At 42.9% G+C, this 18470-nt stretch overlaps 1 protein-coding gene across 2 annotated transcripts; it reads left to right on the plus strand.

Moving 5' to 3' along the window:
* Nucleotides 1-8444: 8444 nt before the first annotated feature.
* KCNA4 (potassium voltage-gated channel subfamily A member 4) lies at nucleotides 8445-15851 on the plus strand. 2 transcript variants are annotated; one of them, XM_025357300.1, is made up of 2 exons: nucleotides 8445-8995; nucleotides 12133-15851. In XM_025357300.1, the coding sequence occupies exon 2, from the start codon at nucleotides 12915-12917 to the stop codon at nucleotides 14871-14873; it is 1959 nt and encodes a 652-aa protein (XP_025213085.1). In that variant the 5' UTR covers nucleotides 8445-8995; nucleotides 12133-12914; the 3' UTR covers nucleotides 14874-15851. The 2 variants fall into 2 exon arrangements, with proteins under 2 accessions (XP_025213085.1, XP_025213086.1); XM_025357301.1 differs by lacking the exon at nucleotides 8445-8995 and adding an exon at nucleotides 9209-9231 and having other exon boundaries at nucleotides 12133-15845.
* The last annotated feature ends 2619 nt before the right edge of the window (nucleotides 15852-18470 follow it).

The raw sequence follows: 18470 nt of genomic DNA on the forward strand, positions 1-18470 counted from the left end.
CCCTCCCCCCCCCCCCTCACTCCCTTTCCCCATCCCCGCACTGAGAAGAGTGACTGAGCCTAGAATTAGGTGCTAAGTGAAGGAAGGAGAGAGAGGTGTGTTTCTGAGATCCCAACTTGGGGTGTATTAGGTAGTGGTGTGGTAGAATTAAATTGTGCATTAGATGCTTTGTATTCAAATGTATGGGCTCCTTTTGGGAAAGCCTTTACTCTTTACTAACTTTTGAATCACTCTAGCTAATGGTTTTTCTTTTTTCTTTTTTCTTTTTCTGCCCCAGATCTTCACAGAGCAAGCTTTCTTGTCATATAGTCCTCAGCTCAACTGTTACCTCAGTGAGGCTTTCCTTAGCTACCCAAATAGAATTGAAACTCCCTTCCCTGACACTCCATTATTCTGTATTATTTTCTGGGTAACATTTATTGTTGTCTGCAATTTCTTGTCTTTGAGAGTAAGGACCTTGTCTTCACTTATCACTACTTGGTGCTTAGACTAATGCCTGAGACAATGTAGATGCTCAGTAAAATTTTGTTGACTGAATGAAAAATGAATACTGTTAACATTCTGAATGTTCAAACTAATGTAATCTACAGCCATTTTACAAGAAAACCTGCCAAAAATTCCAAGTTGGTTGAGGAGTAAGTTTTAGATTATGAAGGCCTAATAAAATTTTAGTATCATGTTATCACACTGGTGGGTTGATTGCAAACCTTTCTATCAATTCCTTTAAAGATAACCTGTAAGAACCATTTATAGCCAACACATTCTTGAGTTTCAGATCCATTGTGAAGTTTGCTAGTAAAAAGTCTATATATCTATTACGCAGTTCTGATGGGGTCTTAGCTCAGGCTGCAAAGACAAAATACAGAGTGATTAACCTTTATCTGAAATGCTTGAGACCAGAGGTGTTTCTAATTTTGGAATTTTTTGTTTTTTGGAATATTTGCATTACATTTACTGATCTGAAAATCCAAAATCTGAAATGTTGCAATGAGTACATCCTTTTAGTGCCATGTCAGTGTTCAAAAAGTTTTGAATTACGAAGCATTTTGGGTTTTGGATTTTTGGATTTGTTCTATTCAACCAGTGCCATAGTCCGAGTGGCTTAAACAACAGAAATCTATATTCTTGTAGTTCTGGGGGCTGAGGAGTACAAGATCAAGGTGCTGATATAGTAGGTTTCATTTCAAGGCCTCTTCTCTATGTTTTGAGGTGGCTGCTCTCTTGCTGCGTACTCATATGAGATTTCTGTGTGCTTCCTGAAATGGTATCTCTTCTTATAAGGATACTAGTCCCATCATGAGGGCTTCACCCTCAGGACCTTATCCAATCCTGATTACCTCCCAAAGGCCCCATCTCCAAATACCATAACAATTGGGAATTAGGGCTTCAACACATGGATTTTGGTGGGATCACGAGCATTCAGTACATGACAGATGGTTATTGTTTTAAAATGATGATGTCCTATATTTATGTTATATTTTTATGGTTGTAGAATTCTTTCCCATACACTTTTTCATATGATCCATATTCATGATTTTGTGAAATAGGACTGATGCTATAGTACTCATTTTTACACATAAGAAAATTGAGGCCTACAAAGGTGAGTTGTCTTAGCCAGAGGCTCTGCAGCCAAGAGGCTGGAGAGAAAAACCTACAGCCCCAGGATCTGGTCTTTGGTCCAGACCCTCAAGCAATTCAAGAGCAATTGCTTTGGTCAAATGTGTACATAGCTCTTTTCAAGGGTTGCTCTGAATAGTTAAAATTTCACTGTAAATTTACAAATTTAAAGTTATAAATTTACTTTCAAGTTTAAACCTATATATGAAGAAAAGGTCTCTTTGCTAAAAACCACCCAAAGGAAATGGGTAGGTTTGTACCCCCATATAGCCTTTGGAGATGACAGCCTAAGATCTCTTGTTTACTCAGAACAAGAGCTGATATGTGAGACTAACTGAGAAATAAATTGGAGGAGCTTCAAGTGTACATAAAATCTGATGTGTGACATGCTGTTCTCCAGAGTCAATGATGAGAAGCCGAAAGTTAGCATCCTTATGACACCCATACTCTCAGCTTTGTTTGTTTTAAATTTTTGTTTTAAAATATATCAGTCGGCTAATCGCTAAAATTGTGTTTCTATCTTTCGCCAGGAATGAAAAAAAAGTGAGCAAGTTACAGAACTAATTTTGGGTAGATTTCCCAACTGATCTGTACCCTGTGGGAATTTCTTCCACATGAGAGTATCCTTCCTACAAGTATGGTCCTTGTTTTGAAAAGCATGTGCTGGACAAGCTTTTTCTAACACTTAACCAAATCAAAAGGAATGCTGGTCTGATGAAGTAGTCAGGATGCTGGCAGCCTGTAGAAATGCATGTAAACATTCTTATGCTGGAGAACAGAGGCTCTCTGTGAGCTTTGGTGATGGCTGTCCTTGGGCAGTAGGTGAAAAGTGTTGATCAAAATCAAAATGAGAGTGGAAGGGGAGGAGTCAGCTCTCAAGAGAAAACACCAGCAAGTCTTAATGTCATTGACTATATTTAAAGGGGCTGCCAATGATTTTGAAATACTTCTTCTTCTTCTTCTTCTTTTTTTTTTTTTTTTGCAGGGGATATACCATGATCTCTAGTTTTTATAAAAAGGATCACGTTTAGACATCTGGGGAAAACTCTTTGACATGAACTATTATTCGTCACTGCAAAAGACATGGTGGTTGTAGTATCTGTAGAACTGAAACACCATACCATGCCCAAATCTTGTCTTGATTCACCTCTGCCCCAAGTTTGCTCCTGATTGGTGCCAGTGGATGAGGCTGTGGATGCTTTCTGTCTGCACCAGGATTGGTACTTCATTTTCACTGAATCTCCACAGCCACCCTATTTCCTAAGCACATATAAGGAAAACAAAGAGCTAAAAGGAGATTCTCTCTGACAGAGTGGATCTCAACACCAGTGATGCACCACAGTATCAGTGTTAATAATGGGTTGTGTTGCAAAAACCGAGTTACTTCAATTAAAGAGGGGCATTTTTAAATAGACTTGCATTTAGAAAGCAAAATCTGAGATTATTTAAGGTTATGCCAATTCAATTTCACCCACTTGGCCTCTGAGATGCATTCATAAATGAAGGAGAAAGTGATATCATTGCAGCTAGGAGGCCCGGAAATGTCTGCAACTCAGTCTATTTAGTGAATGCTGCAGTTGCTAATCTGGGTTTGCTCAAGGGTGTGTGTGGTGCATATGAACTATATCTGTCCTGTGTGTAAAGGTGGAAAGGGTTGAGAATCCTATCATGCAGTGTTTTTTCATGGATCCTACTTTGAGCATGGCATATCAGAGTCCTCCCTCACTGCTTCCCTTTCCCATTTCATAGTGGATCCTCAGTTATCTTTCTTTATTTTCACACATGCTATTGTTGTTCCATGAGCTTTTGCCATGGGACTCCTTCTGCCCTGAGAACCTTTCTCTATAACGTCAATTAAGTGCCACTTCTTTCTGCCCCTTGTGTGACTTCTATCATTGTCTTACCACCCAAGTGTGTTGACTTGTCTGTCTCTTACCATCTAGACCACAAGTGTCCACACAGGACAGGCAGCAGCTGTCTTAATCACCATCGTGCCTGGCACCGTGCTGCAATCAGAGAGTCAGTGAATGAGTAGTCAGTCTTTCTCTCCAGGGTTGATGTTTTGTCACTGCTCTAGTCTGAATGTGTTCTCTCTAAATTCTTCTGTTGAAATCCTAACCCCCAAAGTGATGGTATTAGGATATAGGATTTACGGTGAGGTGATTAAACCATGAGGGCTGAGCCGTTATGAATGGGATTAGTGCCCTTATAAAAGAGGCCTCAGAGAGCTGCCTTGGCTTTTCTACTTTGTAAGGACCCAGGAAGAAGGCGCCGGCTATGAACCAGGAAATGAACTCTCACCAGACGTTGAATCTGCTCATACCTTAATTTTGTACTTCCCAGCCTCCAGCTCTGTAAGAAATCAATTTCTATTGTATATAAGCTAATCCATTTATGCTATTTTGTTATAGCAGCTGAAATGGAATAAAACACTCATTGTAGTAAGAAACAAATATGCTTTTCTGGTATCTTAAGTTTTGACCAGTGCCGATATGCATAAGATAGATTAGGAAGTGGTGGTAAACAGTCCCTGAAAACCCCAAGAAAAAACCAGCTGAGTGACTCACATTTTACAGGGAAGGACGAGCTGCTCAAAATATCCCCATCCATAAATTTGGGAATGGGAGCATGGAACCAAATCTCCAGGCCCTTCTCATCACCCCCACCCCCATCACTTCAGAACTTTAAAAGTGAGATAGATAGTTGAGAGGCTGGGGTGAGCAGGTGCAAAAGCGATCTAGTTTTCTCACAACATATTCACTGAACTTTCTTGGCAAAGGGAAGCCTCTTCCATTATTCATTCACATTCTACTCTGGGTCAAGTACAATGCTCATTGCTCAGGATATAATGCCTGTTCTCAGTGAAGTATCACAGGCATGTTTGGGGAGATAGAAGAGTAAACAGAACATTGCAATTCACTGTGGACCACAGTCCTCAAAGAGAACAAAAACATTTATAATGGGCCTAGCTTGTATCCCACAGAGCTTCCTATCGTGCTTTGTACGGAGATGATCTGTTGGCCTCTGCCGCTTTCTATATAAGCAAAGACTTCACAGTGTGATCTGGAACATTTGTACCACCACTGAGAGAATTCAAAGCCAGTGATACATTCTTTGTGGTAATAGGTGTATTTGGTGGTGGTGAGCTTAAAGAATTTTGACTAGTTGGTGACTAAGAAAGGCAAGAAAATAATTTTTTCCTCTTTATAGAGAAGAGGGGCTGGGCACAGTGGCTCATACCTGTAATCATGATGGGCACTTTGGGAGACTGAGGTGGGAGCAGAACTTGAGGCCAGTTTGAGACCAGCCTGGTCAGCATAGTGAGACCCTGTCTCTACAAAAACTAAAAATAAATAAATAAATAAAAATAACAGGGCATGGTGCCACATACCTGTAGTCCCAGCTACTCTGGAGGCTGAAGCAGGAGGATCACTTGAGCCCAGGAATTAGTTCGAGGTTGCTGTGAACTGTGATCATCCCACTGCACTCCAACTTGGGTGACAGAGTGAGACTCCATTTCAAAAGAAAATAAAAAGTAAACAAGGTTTGGAGACTAAGACAAGGTAGACTTTTACAGGTCTCAAGCAAAGAATCTTTTTGCTACTGTTTATGAGTTCCTAGGAATTCCTAGGATGATGTCAAGGAGAGAAACATAATGTTTCTTGTTTGCTTTATGAATTAATTATTTAAATGGGCAAAGAGGTAGGGGTGTGTGTGCATGTGGTGGGAGAAGGCTGGGAGGGGGCATGTTCTTCCCAGTTGGTCCTAACCTATCTCTAGCTCCAGTTAGTTGCTTCTGTTCCATCCCATCACCATGTGCCTGTGCATTCTCCATGGTGGCCACTCCAACTCTATTTTTCAGACATTGCTCCCCTTCCCTTGAGAATTCTTGCTTACTTTCTCCACACTAGATGCTACTCTACTCTTTGCACCAAGGAGCAACATTCTTATACCTCCATCATAACACAAATCCCCTTGCTTCATAATCTGTGTATGCATCTGTGACAACCACTAGCTTGTATGAACAAATGGGCAAAGACCACATCACTAGCACGGGGTCAGTCTACACTGCAGAGTCAGATATGTAAGGCCTTGTTCTGCTACATAATTAGCTATATAACCTTTGGGCAAGTTAGCTAATCATTGTACACCTTCATTTCCTTTTCTATAAAATAGTGGTAATAATAGTACTTACCATATAAAAAAGCATTTAGTTATGCAAATAAAATTACATATAATATACATTCAAAGAACTTAACAGAGAGCCAGGTACGAGACAGACACTCAGTTAATCTCACCTGCCTTGACCAAGTCCTCCTGAGAGTAGAATTGTCCCTCAGCAGCATTCCTGTTGTATTTTAGTAATTCAGATTACTGACACCTAAAACATGCAAATATTTATAAAGTCCTCAGGCATTGAAAACATTAAAATTATCTGGGGTACGAACAAACAGCAAAAGGGAAGCATAATTCATAAAGTTTTAACATGATTCAATTAAAATATCCAAGCTTCAATACAACTATCATCTTTAGTACGTCATTCCATCTCATTTTTCATCTCCCTGAAAGCATTCCATAGCTGTACTGGATTGATCTCATAAACTGCTTTTGGGAAACAGGTCCCAGTCCTGCTTTTTACTATCCCAAGAAATATCCTTCTAATGAGCCAACAATAAATATTACCAGTTATTTGCTTCTGGTATGCATGAAACCGCACAGTGATATCACATTGTGGAGGTACAGAGAGAGGGTTTGGGGCGAGTGAACATGATCATTCTCACTTCTGGAGAAACCCGCTCTTCCTGCTCTTCGGATGAACTGCAGTAGGGAATGAATTGAGGCAAAGAATGTCTCTAGAGCCAGCGTGAAGATACCTTTCTCTCAGCTGCTCCACCAGGGTTGAGGCCAGGGGGTTGCAGTTAAACTTATTCATGCCACAATTTCAAGCTGCACTAGCTGAAAGAAGTTAGAAAAACCAGGGTCCACTCGGGGTTTCATTTCCTCTTTTTCTTTCACACTGATTACAATTCGATTTTGTGTGTGTGTCTAGTTATTTTAAAAGATAAAAGAAAAATCAAACAGCAACAAAAAGCAGCCCTCCAGGTGTCCTTTTCCGAGCCCGCAGCGGTTAGGTGAGTAAGTGGAGGGCATATTTATAATTCAGCTCGGGAGTGTTTCTCTTAATAATTAATTGAGCATCACAAAAGGAGGAGGCCCAATAGGGCCCTAGAACAAAGCTGCCGCCCCGAGGACGGCAGTGACAGTCCCGGCGCCAACGAACCAGCCCAAGGTCGGATTTGCTCCAGCAGTCTGGGCATCGCGCTGCCACTGCCTGCTTGGTCCATCAGGCGAGCTGGGAGAGGTGTCTAAGGAGACCCTGTCGCCACGTGGGCTTCTGGTTATTTGTGTGTGCGTGCGCGCGCGCGCGTGTGTGTGTGTGTGTGCGCGCGCGCGCGCTGGTGGGGGGATGGACAGCAAAACCTTTTTTTTTTTTCTAAATGGAGGTGGGCAATGGGAGAGATCACTAAGGATGGAGACCTCCCAGGAGCCAAACCTCTCGCCCGGTTGATTCTGGCAAGCCTGAGACAGGCAAGCTGTCTACTTTCCTGTTTTGATGTGGCCCAAAGAAATAAACAAGAAACAAGGAAAGACTCTTCCTCAAACTGTAACTCCAGTCAATTAGCATGAAAAGCCCAAGAAGCTATTAACCAGAAGTTTCGGCTTTAGGGGACGAGGGACTTGCCCCAGGCCCTGGCATGCGCAGCTAGGTCTAACTTTCAACTCACAGTGACCTTTTCCTTAATTTAATGCAAACAATCACGCCCAGACGTGGAGATTTAACATGCTAATGATACATACGTCCTATGAAGAAGCATGTCAAACCACTATGCATGCACCAGAAAAACTCCAACTCTACATGCCCTGCCTATAGTTCCCCTTATTTCCCCTTACGGCAGAGGCCGTAAAGGAAACCCACACCCTGACTTCGAGGAACAGCCCACTTTTTTTTTTCTTGGTGTTAGCTCCCTTGTGCGCACAAGCTTTAATTAAAAGAAAGAAAGAAAGAAAACCAAAAAAACTTGTATTTTGCTGCGATCTCCCTTGATTTCTATCCCGAAGGATCCAAAGAGCCCTCAGGGAGTCCGTACCAGAGGCGTATTTCTTTTTGCAGCAACAGGTTGGCTGCGTGCTCTTCCCCCCAACTTCCAAAGCCCCCAGTCCCTGGCCCACCTCGCAACTTACTCATCTCTCCAACCCTCCTCCCCTAGGACTGCTGCCTCCCGTGCGCAGCCCCTAGCTTGGGCCTGATTCCAATTTCTGTAACATTCCCCTGCCCGGGGTTGAACACAGGTTGAAAGTCGGTCTCCTCCACGCCCCGGAGGCCCAACCCCGGCGCTGAAGCCGCTCAACTACTGTGTACAAGGGAGGCGGAGACTGAGGGATCTGCACGCGCTGGCAGGCACAGGAGGGCTCCCCGCCAGCGGCCTCGCCGGAGATGCACCCGCCTCTCAACCCAACAAACCCGCTTTGGGAGGGGGTGGGGTGGGGAAAAGAAGACGGGGCTAGAGGGGAGATATAGAGAAAGCAAGTTAGGGAGAGGAGATGTCCCAAAGGACCCCATTTTCGGGACTGCACCTCCCATGGGAGCTCCCCGCTCCCAAGCCCTCTGGGGACTCCCGCGCTGCCGTCGAAACCCCTATTCCGGCCCCAACGGGGACACTTCTCCAGGATTTGCTCCTCGCCTCTGGGGACCAGAGCCAAAGAGTCCTGGAATTGATCCCAGATCCTGGGAGTTGGGGGGCCCAGTCGGGGTGCGGGGAGTCGCGGCGTCGTGACTGCGCCCGCCCCGCCGCGCCTGGAGGCGCCCCTGGCGACCGTCGCGAACGCCACACCCTCGGCTCGGCCCTGGCCCCGCCCCCGCCCGGCGCGCGTTCGCGGCCAGGGGAGGCGTGTGCTGCTCCCGCAGCCAGCGAGAGCCAGAGAGGGATGGATGTTGGAGGAGGAATTCGGGCTTAACAAGTGATCGCTGCTGTCTAGGATTTTGTTTCTTTTCGGAGGAACCTTGACTTCCTTTCCCAGGCAATCCCTCCTGTGCTGAACTCCAGAGGAACCAGGAGTCTTGGGGTCTTCTCTGGGGCAGCCCCGACCCCCACCCCCAGACTCCAGCCGCGAGAACCCTGTGCACCCCCCGGGCCAGGCAACAGAACTTGTTCCGTGGATATTTGGAGCCTCCACCTGCCAAACCCGAGTGATTCCTTTTACCACCCCCCTCACCCAAGATCATTCTTCCCCTCCTCCAGCTGTTGCAGCTTGAGGGGGAAAAACAAGCCAGCCGGTGGATTTTCTTTATTTTTATTTTTCGCCCCGCCGGGGAACGGTAAGTATGATACCTTTTTTTTTTTTTTTTTTTTTTTTTAATCTTTCCTCCACCTTCTTCTTTTGACTGTTAAGAAACAGTGGACATTTGAGGGATAAATAATATCGGGAATGTGACAGAAGGGCATGAATGGAAGGCGGTTAAAAATAAACCGGGAGGTGGGAGAAGGGAGGTGCGGATGCTGCGCGGCGCTCCAGGGGGCCAACAGTTGTTATTTTCCCAACCCCGGGGATGCGGTGAGTGCGCCCTGCTTAACGTGCTGGAGCGGGAACCGAGGTCTGGAGGCGACGGCGCGATTAAAGATGTCGTTTCCCAACGAGAGGGGGGTTAAGATTTAGCATCGTTTCACCTCCTCCCAGCCGCACCGGTTCCCTTCTTTTGGGAACAGCCGGTGAACGAGTCTGAATTGCTGCCTCTCCCAACGTTTGGATTTGCGTGCATTTTCCGAGCATTTGAGCAACATACATAGGGGCTGCATAAATGGCGTGCGTTGAAGTGTATATTTCTCACGGTATTGGCTTCTCTGATTCCCTCTCTCAATTTCTCTTCTCTCTCTCTCTCTCTCTCTCTCTCTATCTCTATCTCTCTAAGGTTCGGGTACCACCCTGACACTGACACAGTTGCAGGAATTAGCACTGAGACGAACAGCCTTGTTGTTGGAGGGGTGAGAGGAGGAGGGGCGGGATGTTTGGCTGTTGTTTGGGGGCGCCGGGATTGGGGAATAGGTAGTCTGCAAAATCCTATTAGTTTAATGGTGTTAAAGAAGAAGACAAATTCCTCTGCAAAGATCTATATCATAAAGGCTCCTGGAAATTGGCTTGAATAGATTCTCCTAACACCAGTACCCTGAGAAAGAAGAGAGATTTTAAACCAGTCTGATTTGCTGGGAGGAATGATTTTTCTTTTCTCTTCTTTTTCTTTCTCTCTCCTTTTCTAGATCAGGGATAGTGAAATAACTAGTAGATGATTAAAAGGAAGGCAATTTGCTACTTGTAGGGTGGAGGAGGGAGTTAGATAAACAAAGACAAATAATCCCAAATAAATAAATAAATGTGAAATTATTTGGTGTAGAGCAGAAAGAGGGCAGTTCTAGAACTCCCGAAGAGCTGATGGTGAATTAGAAGACTCTTTAATTTATGACCTTCTGGGAGTCAGTTGGGTGGGAGGGCAGGTGTGTGTAGTACTCAACGATACAGGAACTTGGGTTACACTGGGGCTTCATTGAAATTATAATTGTTTTGGGGGAGTTGGGGAAGAAACTGAGCAAACTCTCAGGCTATTTGGTCTGTACCAGTCTTGAAAGGATGTTGGCCTGACACTCCACGGTGAATGTCACCCCAGGATGGTTTTGTAAGTAGGGATTTAGTAACTCCTTGGGGGTAAACATTTCAGAGTATGAGATGATGTTAGGAGTCAGGCAAAGAAGGGAGATGGCATGTGAGAGGCCCTCAGTGGTGTATTTTCTGGAGTTTGTGTTGCAATCAAATGCCCTCCTTGCCCTAGGAAAATGTGTATGATTGGGAAGGGGTGTATGATTGGGAAGACCTCTGTTTGCCACTTCCATGCTTGTCACTTCATAAAATTTAGTGTGTTTAGGCTGCTAGGCTGACAGGATCAGCAAGGAGCAGCAGGTGGTCAAGAGCTGAATCCTGTTAATGGCTTCAGAAAGCCATTTCTCTTATGCTTTCCAAGTGCTTCCAGTAATAGAAGCTGGTAGATGCCCTGAATTCTGACTATCATCATTCTCTCCAGTTCTCTGGGTTACTCCCTGCATTCTTGGAAGTCCTGTTGAACAGAGTACATGGAAAAATCAAGAGGAGACAGGAGATTTGGATGGGGGCTTTTATAGGACCTGGCTGAGGAGATGAATTACCTGGATCTTGGGAGAGCAAACTAAGGAAGAAGAAGGGCCAGGAATAACAGGTGACAGAGGGAGCAGATTGGAACTGCAAGGGACATGCAATTCGGAAGTGGGAGATTGTAAATAAAAGTGGGCAGAGAGAGAGAGAGAGAGAGGACGAGGGATGTTAGGGATGTGGATTTTATTGAAGTGGGGGTAAGTATGATAGGCTAAGAATGAAGTCCACACAAACTGACATTTTAAAAAATAAGAGATAGCACCTTGAGCAGAGTGGAGGAGGAACCATTGAGGTGAACGTGGAGCGACCGCCAAGGAGAGAAGATGGTTATTAAAGATGTGGAAACTGGCATTAGTTCCTAGCCTGTGGGTGGTAGAGAGTGTTCAGGATTCAGGGGAACAGAAAAACAATGGGGACATGCGGTAGGGAGTCAGGCAGTGCCAACTTAACGACGGCCACTGGTGAGTCTCAGGATGTACTGTATGTCCTCATGTCCCATCTTCCCCTACTTTAGTTAGTGGCCTAAGGACACAAACACTTGGGGCTGTGTAGACAGACAATAAAAACGTAGGTTGCTGTCACGTTATTCATAACTGCTAGTGTTTATTGTCATTCATTAGGTAAAAGGCACTGTGATATTCTATCAACATCCATTATCTCATTTAGTCCTTACAAACATGAGATGGGGGAGGTTGTGTTATTATTTGTACTTTATAGATGAGGTGACTGAAGTGCATTCAAGTGGTGCTGCCTGCATAAAGAATAAGAATACTGTTGTTGTTGTTTTTTTCTTTTTTCCGACTTCCCCAATCCTGAGTCAAGATAGAGAGGAGTGGAAGGGCACTTAATTCAGAAACACTTTATGAGTGGAAATTTTAAAAATTGCCTTGAAATAGATGAATGATGGAAGCAGCTGTAAAGTCACAGCATTATTTTTGTGGAATGAAGAGAGTGACAGTGAGAATTAAGACCTGGCATTGGTGAAGGGAAAGATAGAAGCAAGAGCCATGTGAGCCATGAGTGGAGAGAGGAAAAATAATTGAGTTACCATAAAAATAAACTGAGCTGAAATAATATCTGAAGAAGAAGGAAAGAATGATGTTTAGTGAGTGAGAATAGTGTGCCCCATACTCTTGAAAATGTATGGGTGTTTGGTGTGTTATGTGACTTTCTTGAAGAAAGAGAAGGATGTGTATATGAAGAGAAATGCTCACTTTGCTCTTTATGATTTGTTTCCTTTTTACTTTTCTCCTATGCTTGTTTCCAATCCTTTTTCAGGTGAAGTGCTTCTTCTGCATGATTTTGGCTGAAGAATGCTCTGCATTTCCTTGATTTCTATGGAGACCTCAGAGCTGGTTTTGCTTCTGCTGACACCTCATCTAGCACCTTCTCTACCTCCCAGGGTCTTTGCCTCTATCTGTGGTTTGGCATCGTACCTGGGTCCAGGAAGCCTTTGATGAACTTAAAAGGAGAGCCTGCAGAATCATCCTGATAGACTTTGAGTAGAAATGGCTGGACATACTTCAAACCACATCTTAACATGGTTCGAGCCATCACTAGAAGGCAAGTGCTAACAGTAAAGGCTTATTTGCATTTTATTTAAATTTAATGGACTGAGCATTGGCCAATTTCCATGGCAGAAAAATGTATTTCATTTTCTAGGCACAACTTCTGGCTGTCAGACACTTGCTGCCTTTGAATCTTGCAGCATCATCACTAACCACATCCCAGACATATTTCCAAATCTCAACATCTACCCCCAAAACATAGGTGTCTGAGACACTCCAGCATTTTCAGACTTCTTAGTCTTGAGAGTGCTAGGCTATTTATCTCGACCAGCCAAGCTCTGGAGAGCAATGTTGAATCCCTGAGAAGAGGGAGCATGGGGCGTGCTGATTTAAAAACAGAAAATGCAAAGTTGGACTGAAAATATCCTTAGTCTTCCAAGCAATCTGCTTAAGGGTTCCAAACTTACCTTAATTTGGTGAGAAAAGAAGCTGCCCTATTTTTCTTTCTTCTTCTTCTACAACTGGAACCAGCCATTTCCGAAAACCACCACCATGGAGGTTGCAATGGTGAGTGCGGAGAGCTCAGGGTGCAACAGTCACATGCCTTATGGTTATGCTGCCCAGGCCAGGGCCCGGGAGCGGGAGAGGCTTGCTCACTCCAGGGCAGCTGCGGCAGCTGCTGTTGCAGCGGCCACAGCTGCTGTTGAAGGTAGCGGGGGTTCTGGTGGCTCCCACCACCACCACCAGTCACGTGGGGCCTGCACCTCCCATGACCCTCAGAGCAGCCGGGGTAGCCGGAGGAGGAGGCGACAGCGGCTTGAGAAGAAGAAAGCCCACCACCGGCAGAGCAGCTTCTCTCATTGCTCTGACCTGATGCCCAGTGGTTCTGAGGAGAAGATCCTGAGGGAGCTGAGTGAGGAGGAGGAAGACGAGGAGGAGGAGGAGGAGGAAGAAGAGGAGGGAAGGTTTTACTATAGTGAAGATGACCATGGGGATGAGTGTTCCTACACGGACCTGCTGCCTCAGGATGAGGGCGGTGGTGGCTACAGTTCAGTCCGCTACAGTGACTGTTGTGAACGGGTGGTGATAAATGTGTCAGGCCTACGCTTTGAGACCCAGATGAAAACTCTGGCCCAGTTTCCAGAGACTTTGTTGGGAGACCCTGAAAAGAGGACTCAGTACTTTGACCCTTTGCGCAATGAGTATTTTTTTGACAGGAACCGCCCTAGCTTTGATGCCATCTTATATTATTACCAATCAGGAGGCCGCCTGAAGAGGCCAGTCAATGTCCCCTTTGATATCTTCACTGAGGAGGTGAAGTTCTATCAATTGGGGGAGGAGGCCCTGTTGAAGTTTCGGGAGGACGAGGGCTTTGTGAGAGAGGAGGAGGACAGGGCCCTCCCTGAGAATGAATTTAAAAAGCAGATTTGGCTCCTCTTTGAATATCCAGAGAGCTCCAGTCCTGCAAGGGGCATAGCCATTGTGTCTGTCCTGGTCATCTTAATCTCCATTGTCATCTTTTGCCTGGAAACCTTGCCTGAGTTTAGGGACGACCGGGATCTCGTCATGGCACTGAGTGCTGGTGGGCACGGTGGGTTGTTGAATGACACTTCAGCACCCCACCCAGAGAACTCAGGGCACACAATATTCAATGACCCCTTCTTCATCGTGGAAACAGTCTGTATTGTATGGTTTTCCTTTGAGTTTGTGGTTCGCTGCTTTGCTTGTCCCAGCCAAGCACTCTTCTTCAAAAACATCATGAACATCATTGACATTGTCTCCATTTTGCCTTACTTCATCACACTGGGCACTGACCTGGCCCAGCAACAGGGGGGTGGCAATGGTCAGCAGCAGCAGGCCATGTCCTTTGCCATCCTCAGAATCATTCGTCTGGTCCGAGTATTCCGGATCTTCAAACTCTCCAGGCACTCCAAAGGCCTGCAGATCCTGGGCCACACCCTCAGAGCCAGCATGCGGGAACTGGGCCTTCTGATCTTCTTCCTCTTCATTGGGGTCATCCTCTTTTCCAGCGCTGTGTATTTTGCAGAGGCGGATGAACCTACTACCCATTTCCAAAGCATCCCAGATGCATTTTGGTGGGCTGTGGTGACCATGACAACTGTGGGCTATGGGGACATGAAGCCCATCACTGTGGGGGGCAAGATTGTCGGGTCCCTGTGTGCCATTGCGGGTGTATTAACCATTGCTTTGCCAGTGCCAGTGATTGTCTCTAACTTTAACTATTTCTACCACAGAGAGACTGAAAATGAGGAACAGACACAGCTAACGCAGAATGCAGTCAGTTGCCCATACCTCCCCTCTAATTTGCTCAAGAAATTTCGGAGCTCTACTTCTTCTTCCCTGGGGGACAAGTCAGAGTATCTAGAGATGGAAGAAGGAGTTAAGGAATCTCTGTGTGCAAAGGAGGAGAAGTGTCAGGGAAAGGGGGATGACAGTGAGACAGATAAAAACAACTGTTCTAATGCAAAGGCTGTGGAGACTGATGTGTGAATCTCTTTCTCCACCTGCCACTGCCCCCCTCTCCGCATCTCCAAATATATTTATGCATAGAGAGTGCAGTTATGAAAATGAAATATGCAAATGATCCAATGCATACAGTAGTACACTATTTAATGGTTATACATGGCATAATTGTCACTAAACTTGTATTACATATCAAATAAATGATACATCTTCGAGAAGAGGGAGGCTTAAATAGGAGCAAATCTATCTTTATATTTTTATTAGAATGCAAGAATTTTGCACATTAACTGGAAAAGATGTTGACAGTAAAGATGGAGAGAGAGAGTGTGCGTGTGTGTGCGTATGTGTGTGTGTGTGAAGTAAATTGTCAATGTTAGTAATTGTGCAGTGATGGGAAAAGTTGGCATTTTGAAGTATTTACTATGTAAGAACTAATGAATCTGAGCAGTCATTTATCAGTGCTTTAACAGCATATCATATGTCTTTGGATTCAGTAGGTGTTTTTTAAAAATTGTAAGAAATATTGTGTAGAGAAAAAAGAAAGTAAATTATTTAATAGAATATAGGTCACAATTTTATCTTGGATTTAATTAAAGTTTATTTTTACCTGGAAATTAACTTTTAAAAAGGCTGCAAGGGCCTTTAGAAATTGATTATATTTTGTTATTAATTTTGGGAAGATTTAACAGCAAATGTGTAACATAGAATAAGTGAAATTGGAGAATATGTAATAAGTTTTGTTTGCAGGTAACAGGACTGGATTTTTTTTTTCTTTGCACTACTTTATATGCTGGAGATTGAGAGAGACTTCATACTGTGAATGTTTACTAATGTAACAGTTCAATGACAATCATTGGAAGAATGATTTCTTTAGTCTTATTTTATTGTTTTCTTTTCATTGTGTGAGACTAATGACCATGCAGATAACATCACATGATTCTCTTCTCTTTTAAAACCTAAATAACTGATTGACAAAGGAATTATGAAGTAAAATTTAGCAACTGAATCTTTTGAAATTGGTCTGTTACAATGATGCTTCTGAAATCATACTATTTTATATATTCTTCTGCCTTTTAACTCCAGAATAATTTAACCAAAGTTAATGCATGCACTGAAAGAATTCTTGAAGAAATAAGATGCCAAGCAGCTACAGTGATTATGGCTTAAAAATTTTCTATTAAATGTGAAACATAAATGCTAGATTTATTAAGTTTATTTTTTTGTGCAGTTATATAAGAACAGAATTTGGGGATTAACCTCAGATTTTTACGTTATATTTGCTAAAACGGATATAAGGAAGAATTGTGTCAAACATTTCGTTTCAACATCACCACCATCATCTTTATTACAGGAATTTATGACACATATAACTGCATTTAACTCATGACAAAGCATTCTAGAATGTGAGATAACAACTAGTGATCAGCCTTGCACTGTTAAATCATCACTAGTTATAGGTTAGAAAACTCGGAATGCATAAGAGGCCTTTTTCCACAATGTTTATTTAACCTCTATTCTTTATAAAATGATTGTCTTGGGCTCTGGTTGGTGGGGGAGGGGGTAAAACAAAACAAGCAACACTGCATACACTATTTTGGCACATAGTGAACTCTGGTAACTGTGAGCTAAAGACAAACAAACAAACAAACAAACAGACCTAAAATAGCCTTTCTCAAGCTTTTTAAAATCCAGGCCATCATTTCATAATTACATAAATCCTACCTCTCCTTCAATGGTATTTGAAATTCAAAGTAAATTCAACATTAGGGTTAAAAGTAAAACTGCATCCCCTCTCCACCCTTTCCCCACCACTTGTAGAGAAACACTTTTCTAGAACACATTTTTGATTGTGAAGAACAAAGATCAATAGAAGACAATAGAGAATGATAAAACAAAATACCATCTTACAATAAGATTTAAAAGATAGTGTTTGAATACATTTTGGATTTGGGGCAAAAACGTAACAAGCGTCAGACTAGGGGTAAGGCTATTTGAACTGGTTATAATTCATTTGGAAAAATCACTTAGCATCTCTGTACTCAAATTTCATGATTGGTAAAAAAGAGGGCAAATGAAGCATGTTACATTACAGAGTTATGCCAAACAAATGAGAACATGCAAAACATCTGAAATGTTGAGTTCCATACAAATGCCTGATGTTATTTCTAAATTGTTTAATCTTCCTCTGGGAGAAAAAGGGATTTAGAACCCAGAAGCATGCATCTACTTCATTAGGATATTGTAAAAATTATGGGTAATTGCTTTAACTCTGCAGTCCTTACAAGAAGTTGATATGCAGACACAAGATAGTCTATTGCTGATAGATTCAGGCATGCTATAGCATAGAAAGTTGACTCTGTGAACAACAGACCATGTATCTTACAATATAGCCAACTAGGTCAGATTATATCTCAAAATAATTTAACGGCTGTTCAGTATATAAGGGATGTTTATTGAACTTTCTGTAATAGCAATGACAATGATTTGGTTATGTTTGGAAGGGAAATGTACTGTATTTCATTGTTTCTATAATACCTCCTTTTAAATCTGAAAGTTATATTAAATTTGATTGACAAAAGATATTATATTGATAATTCTGAGAATCCAGGAAATGTAGTCATTTGGGGCTTACCTTTATTGCACATGGCTTTTTTTTTTTTTTTTTTTTTCCAGGATGAGAAGGTCAAGAAGTGACAGACATGAGCTTTCAAACCAAATATTATTAGGTCATCTTACTAAACCCATGGTTTCTTTCGCCCTGCAAGATGCATTTATTTTAGGGTATCTGGATCTTGATCCCACACTGAGAAGGAAGCTTTTAAGCCCTCAAGACTTGTATGGGAGTACTTCTATATGGAACACTTCTCTTATAAGATAATTCATGAAGTGAGGACATCTAGTGCAGTTGTGAATTCATAACATTTTTCATAGTTGAAACTAGTCAAAGTGCTTTAGAACCATTTGTAAAAAATGTATACTGATGAATATGCTTTCAGGATGTATTTGTAACTAATTTAGGAAACTGTATCTCAGAGGCCACTATACACATTTGGTTGTAAGATAAAAGGGAAGTGACCTTCTTTAGAGATCCTAATTCTTGGGATCTAGGATCCTTTTATTGCTTTTCAGATGATAATAGATGTTACCAAAAGCACACTCTTTGAGGGTCATCCTAATCAGAGTCTTTTCAAGGGTGGATGCATTGTTCTCTCTTGCAAATGCTTGGAAAGGAAACTGTTATGCATAACAGTTATGGGGAAGAAAGGAGGAATAAATAGTCCTTTTGAATTTCTGTGAAAGGGAGCCAGTGGGTGCTAGAGGAATGACAGCTGGTCTAGGGAGTCAAGAGAGCTGGCTTGTTAATCGTGGGCAAATCGTTTCATCTCCTTGATCCTCAGGAGTGTGTGTGTGTGTGTGTGTGTGTGTGTGTGTGTGTGTGTGTGTAGCTAACACCGGGGTATTGGGCTACATTATTACTTGTTTCATTTTAGTACTGCAATTCTACTGTGGAGTAAAAGAAATGTCAGACTAGCTTGATATTTTCTAAGTACCATTCAAGTCATATCAGCTTGGATTTTTTTAGTAAGTAATAGGAGCAAAAATAAATAAATAAAAATAAAAATC

This window comes from Theropithecus gelada, chromosome 14 (assembly GCF_003255815.1).
Source record: "Theropithecus gelada isolate Dixy chromosome 14, Tgel_1.0, whole genome shotgun sequence".
Taxonomy (NCBI): Eukaryota; Metazoa; Chordata; class Mammalia; order Primates; family Cercopithecidae; genus Theropithecus; species Theropithecus gelada.

Bases quoted from the DNA above. Each gene is read 5' to 3' on its own strand.
- KCNA4 (XM_025357300.1), top strand. From the start codon at position 12,915: ATGGAGGTTGCAATGGTGAGTGCGGAGAGCTCAGGGTGCAACAGTCAC.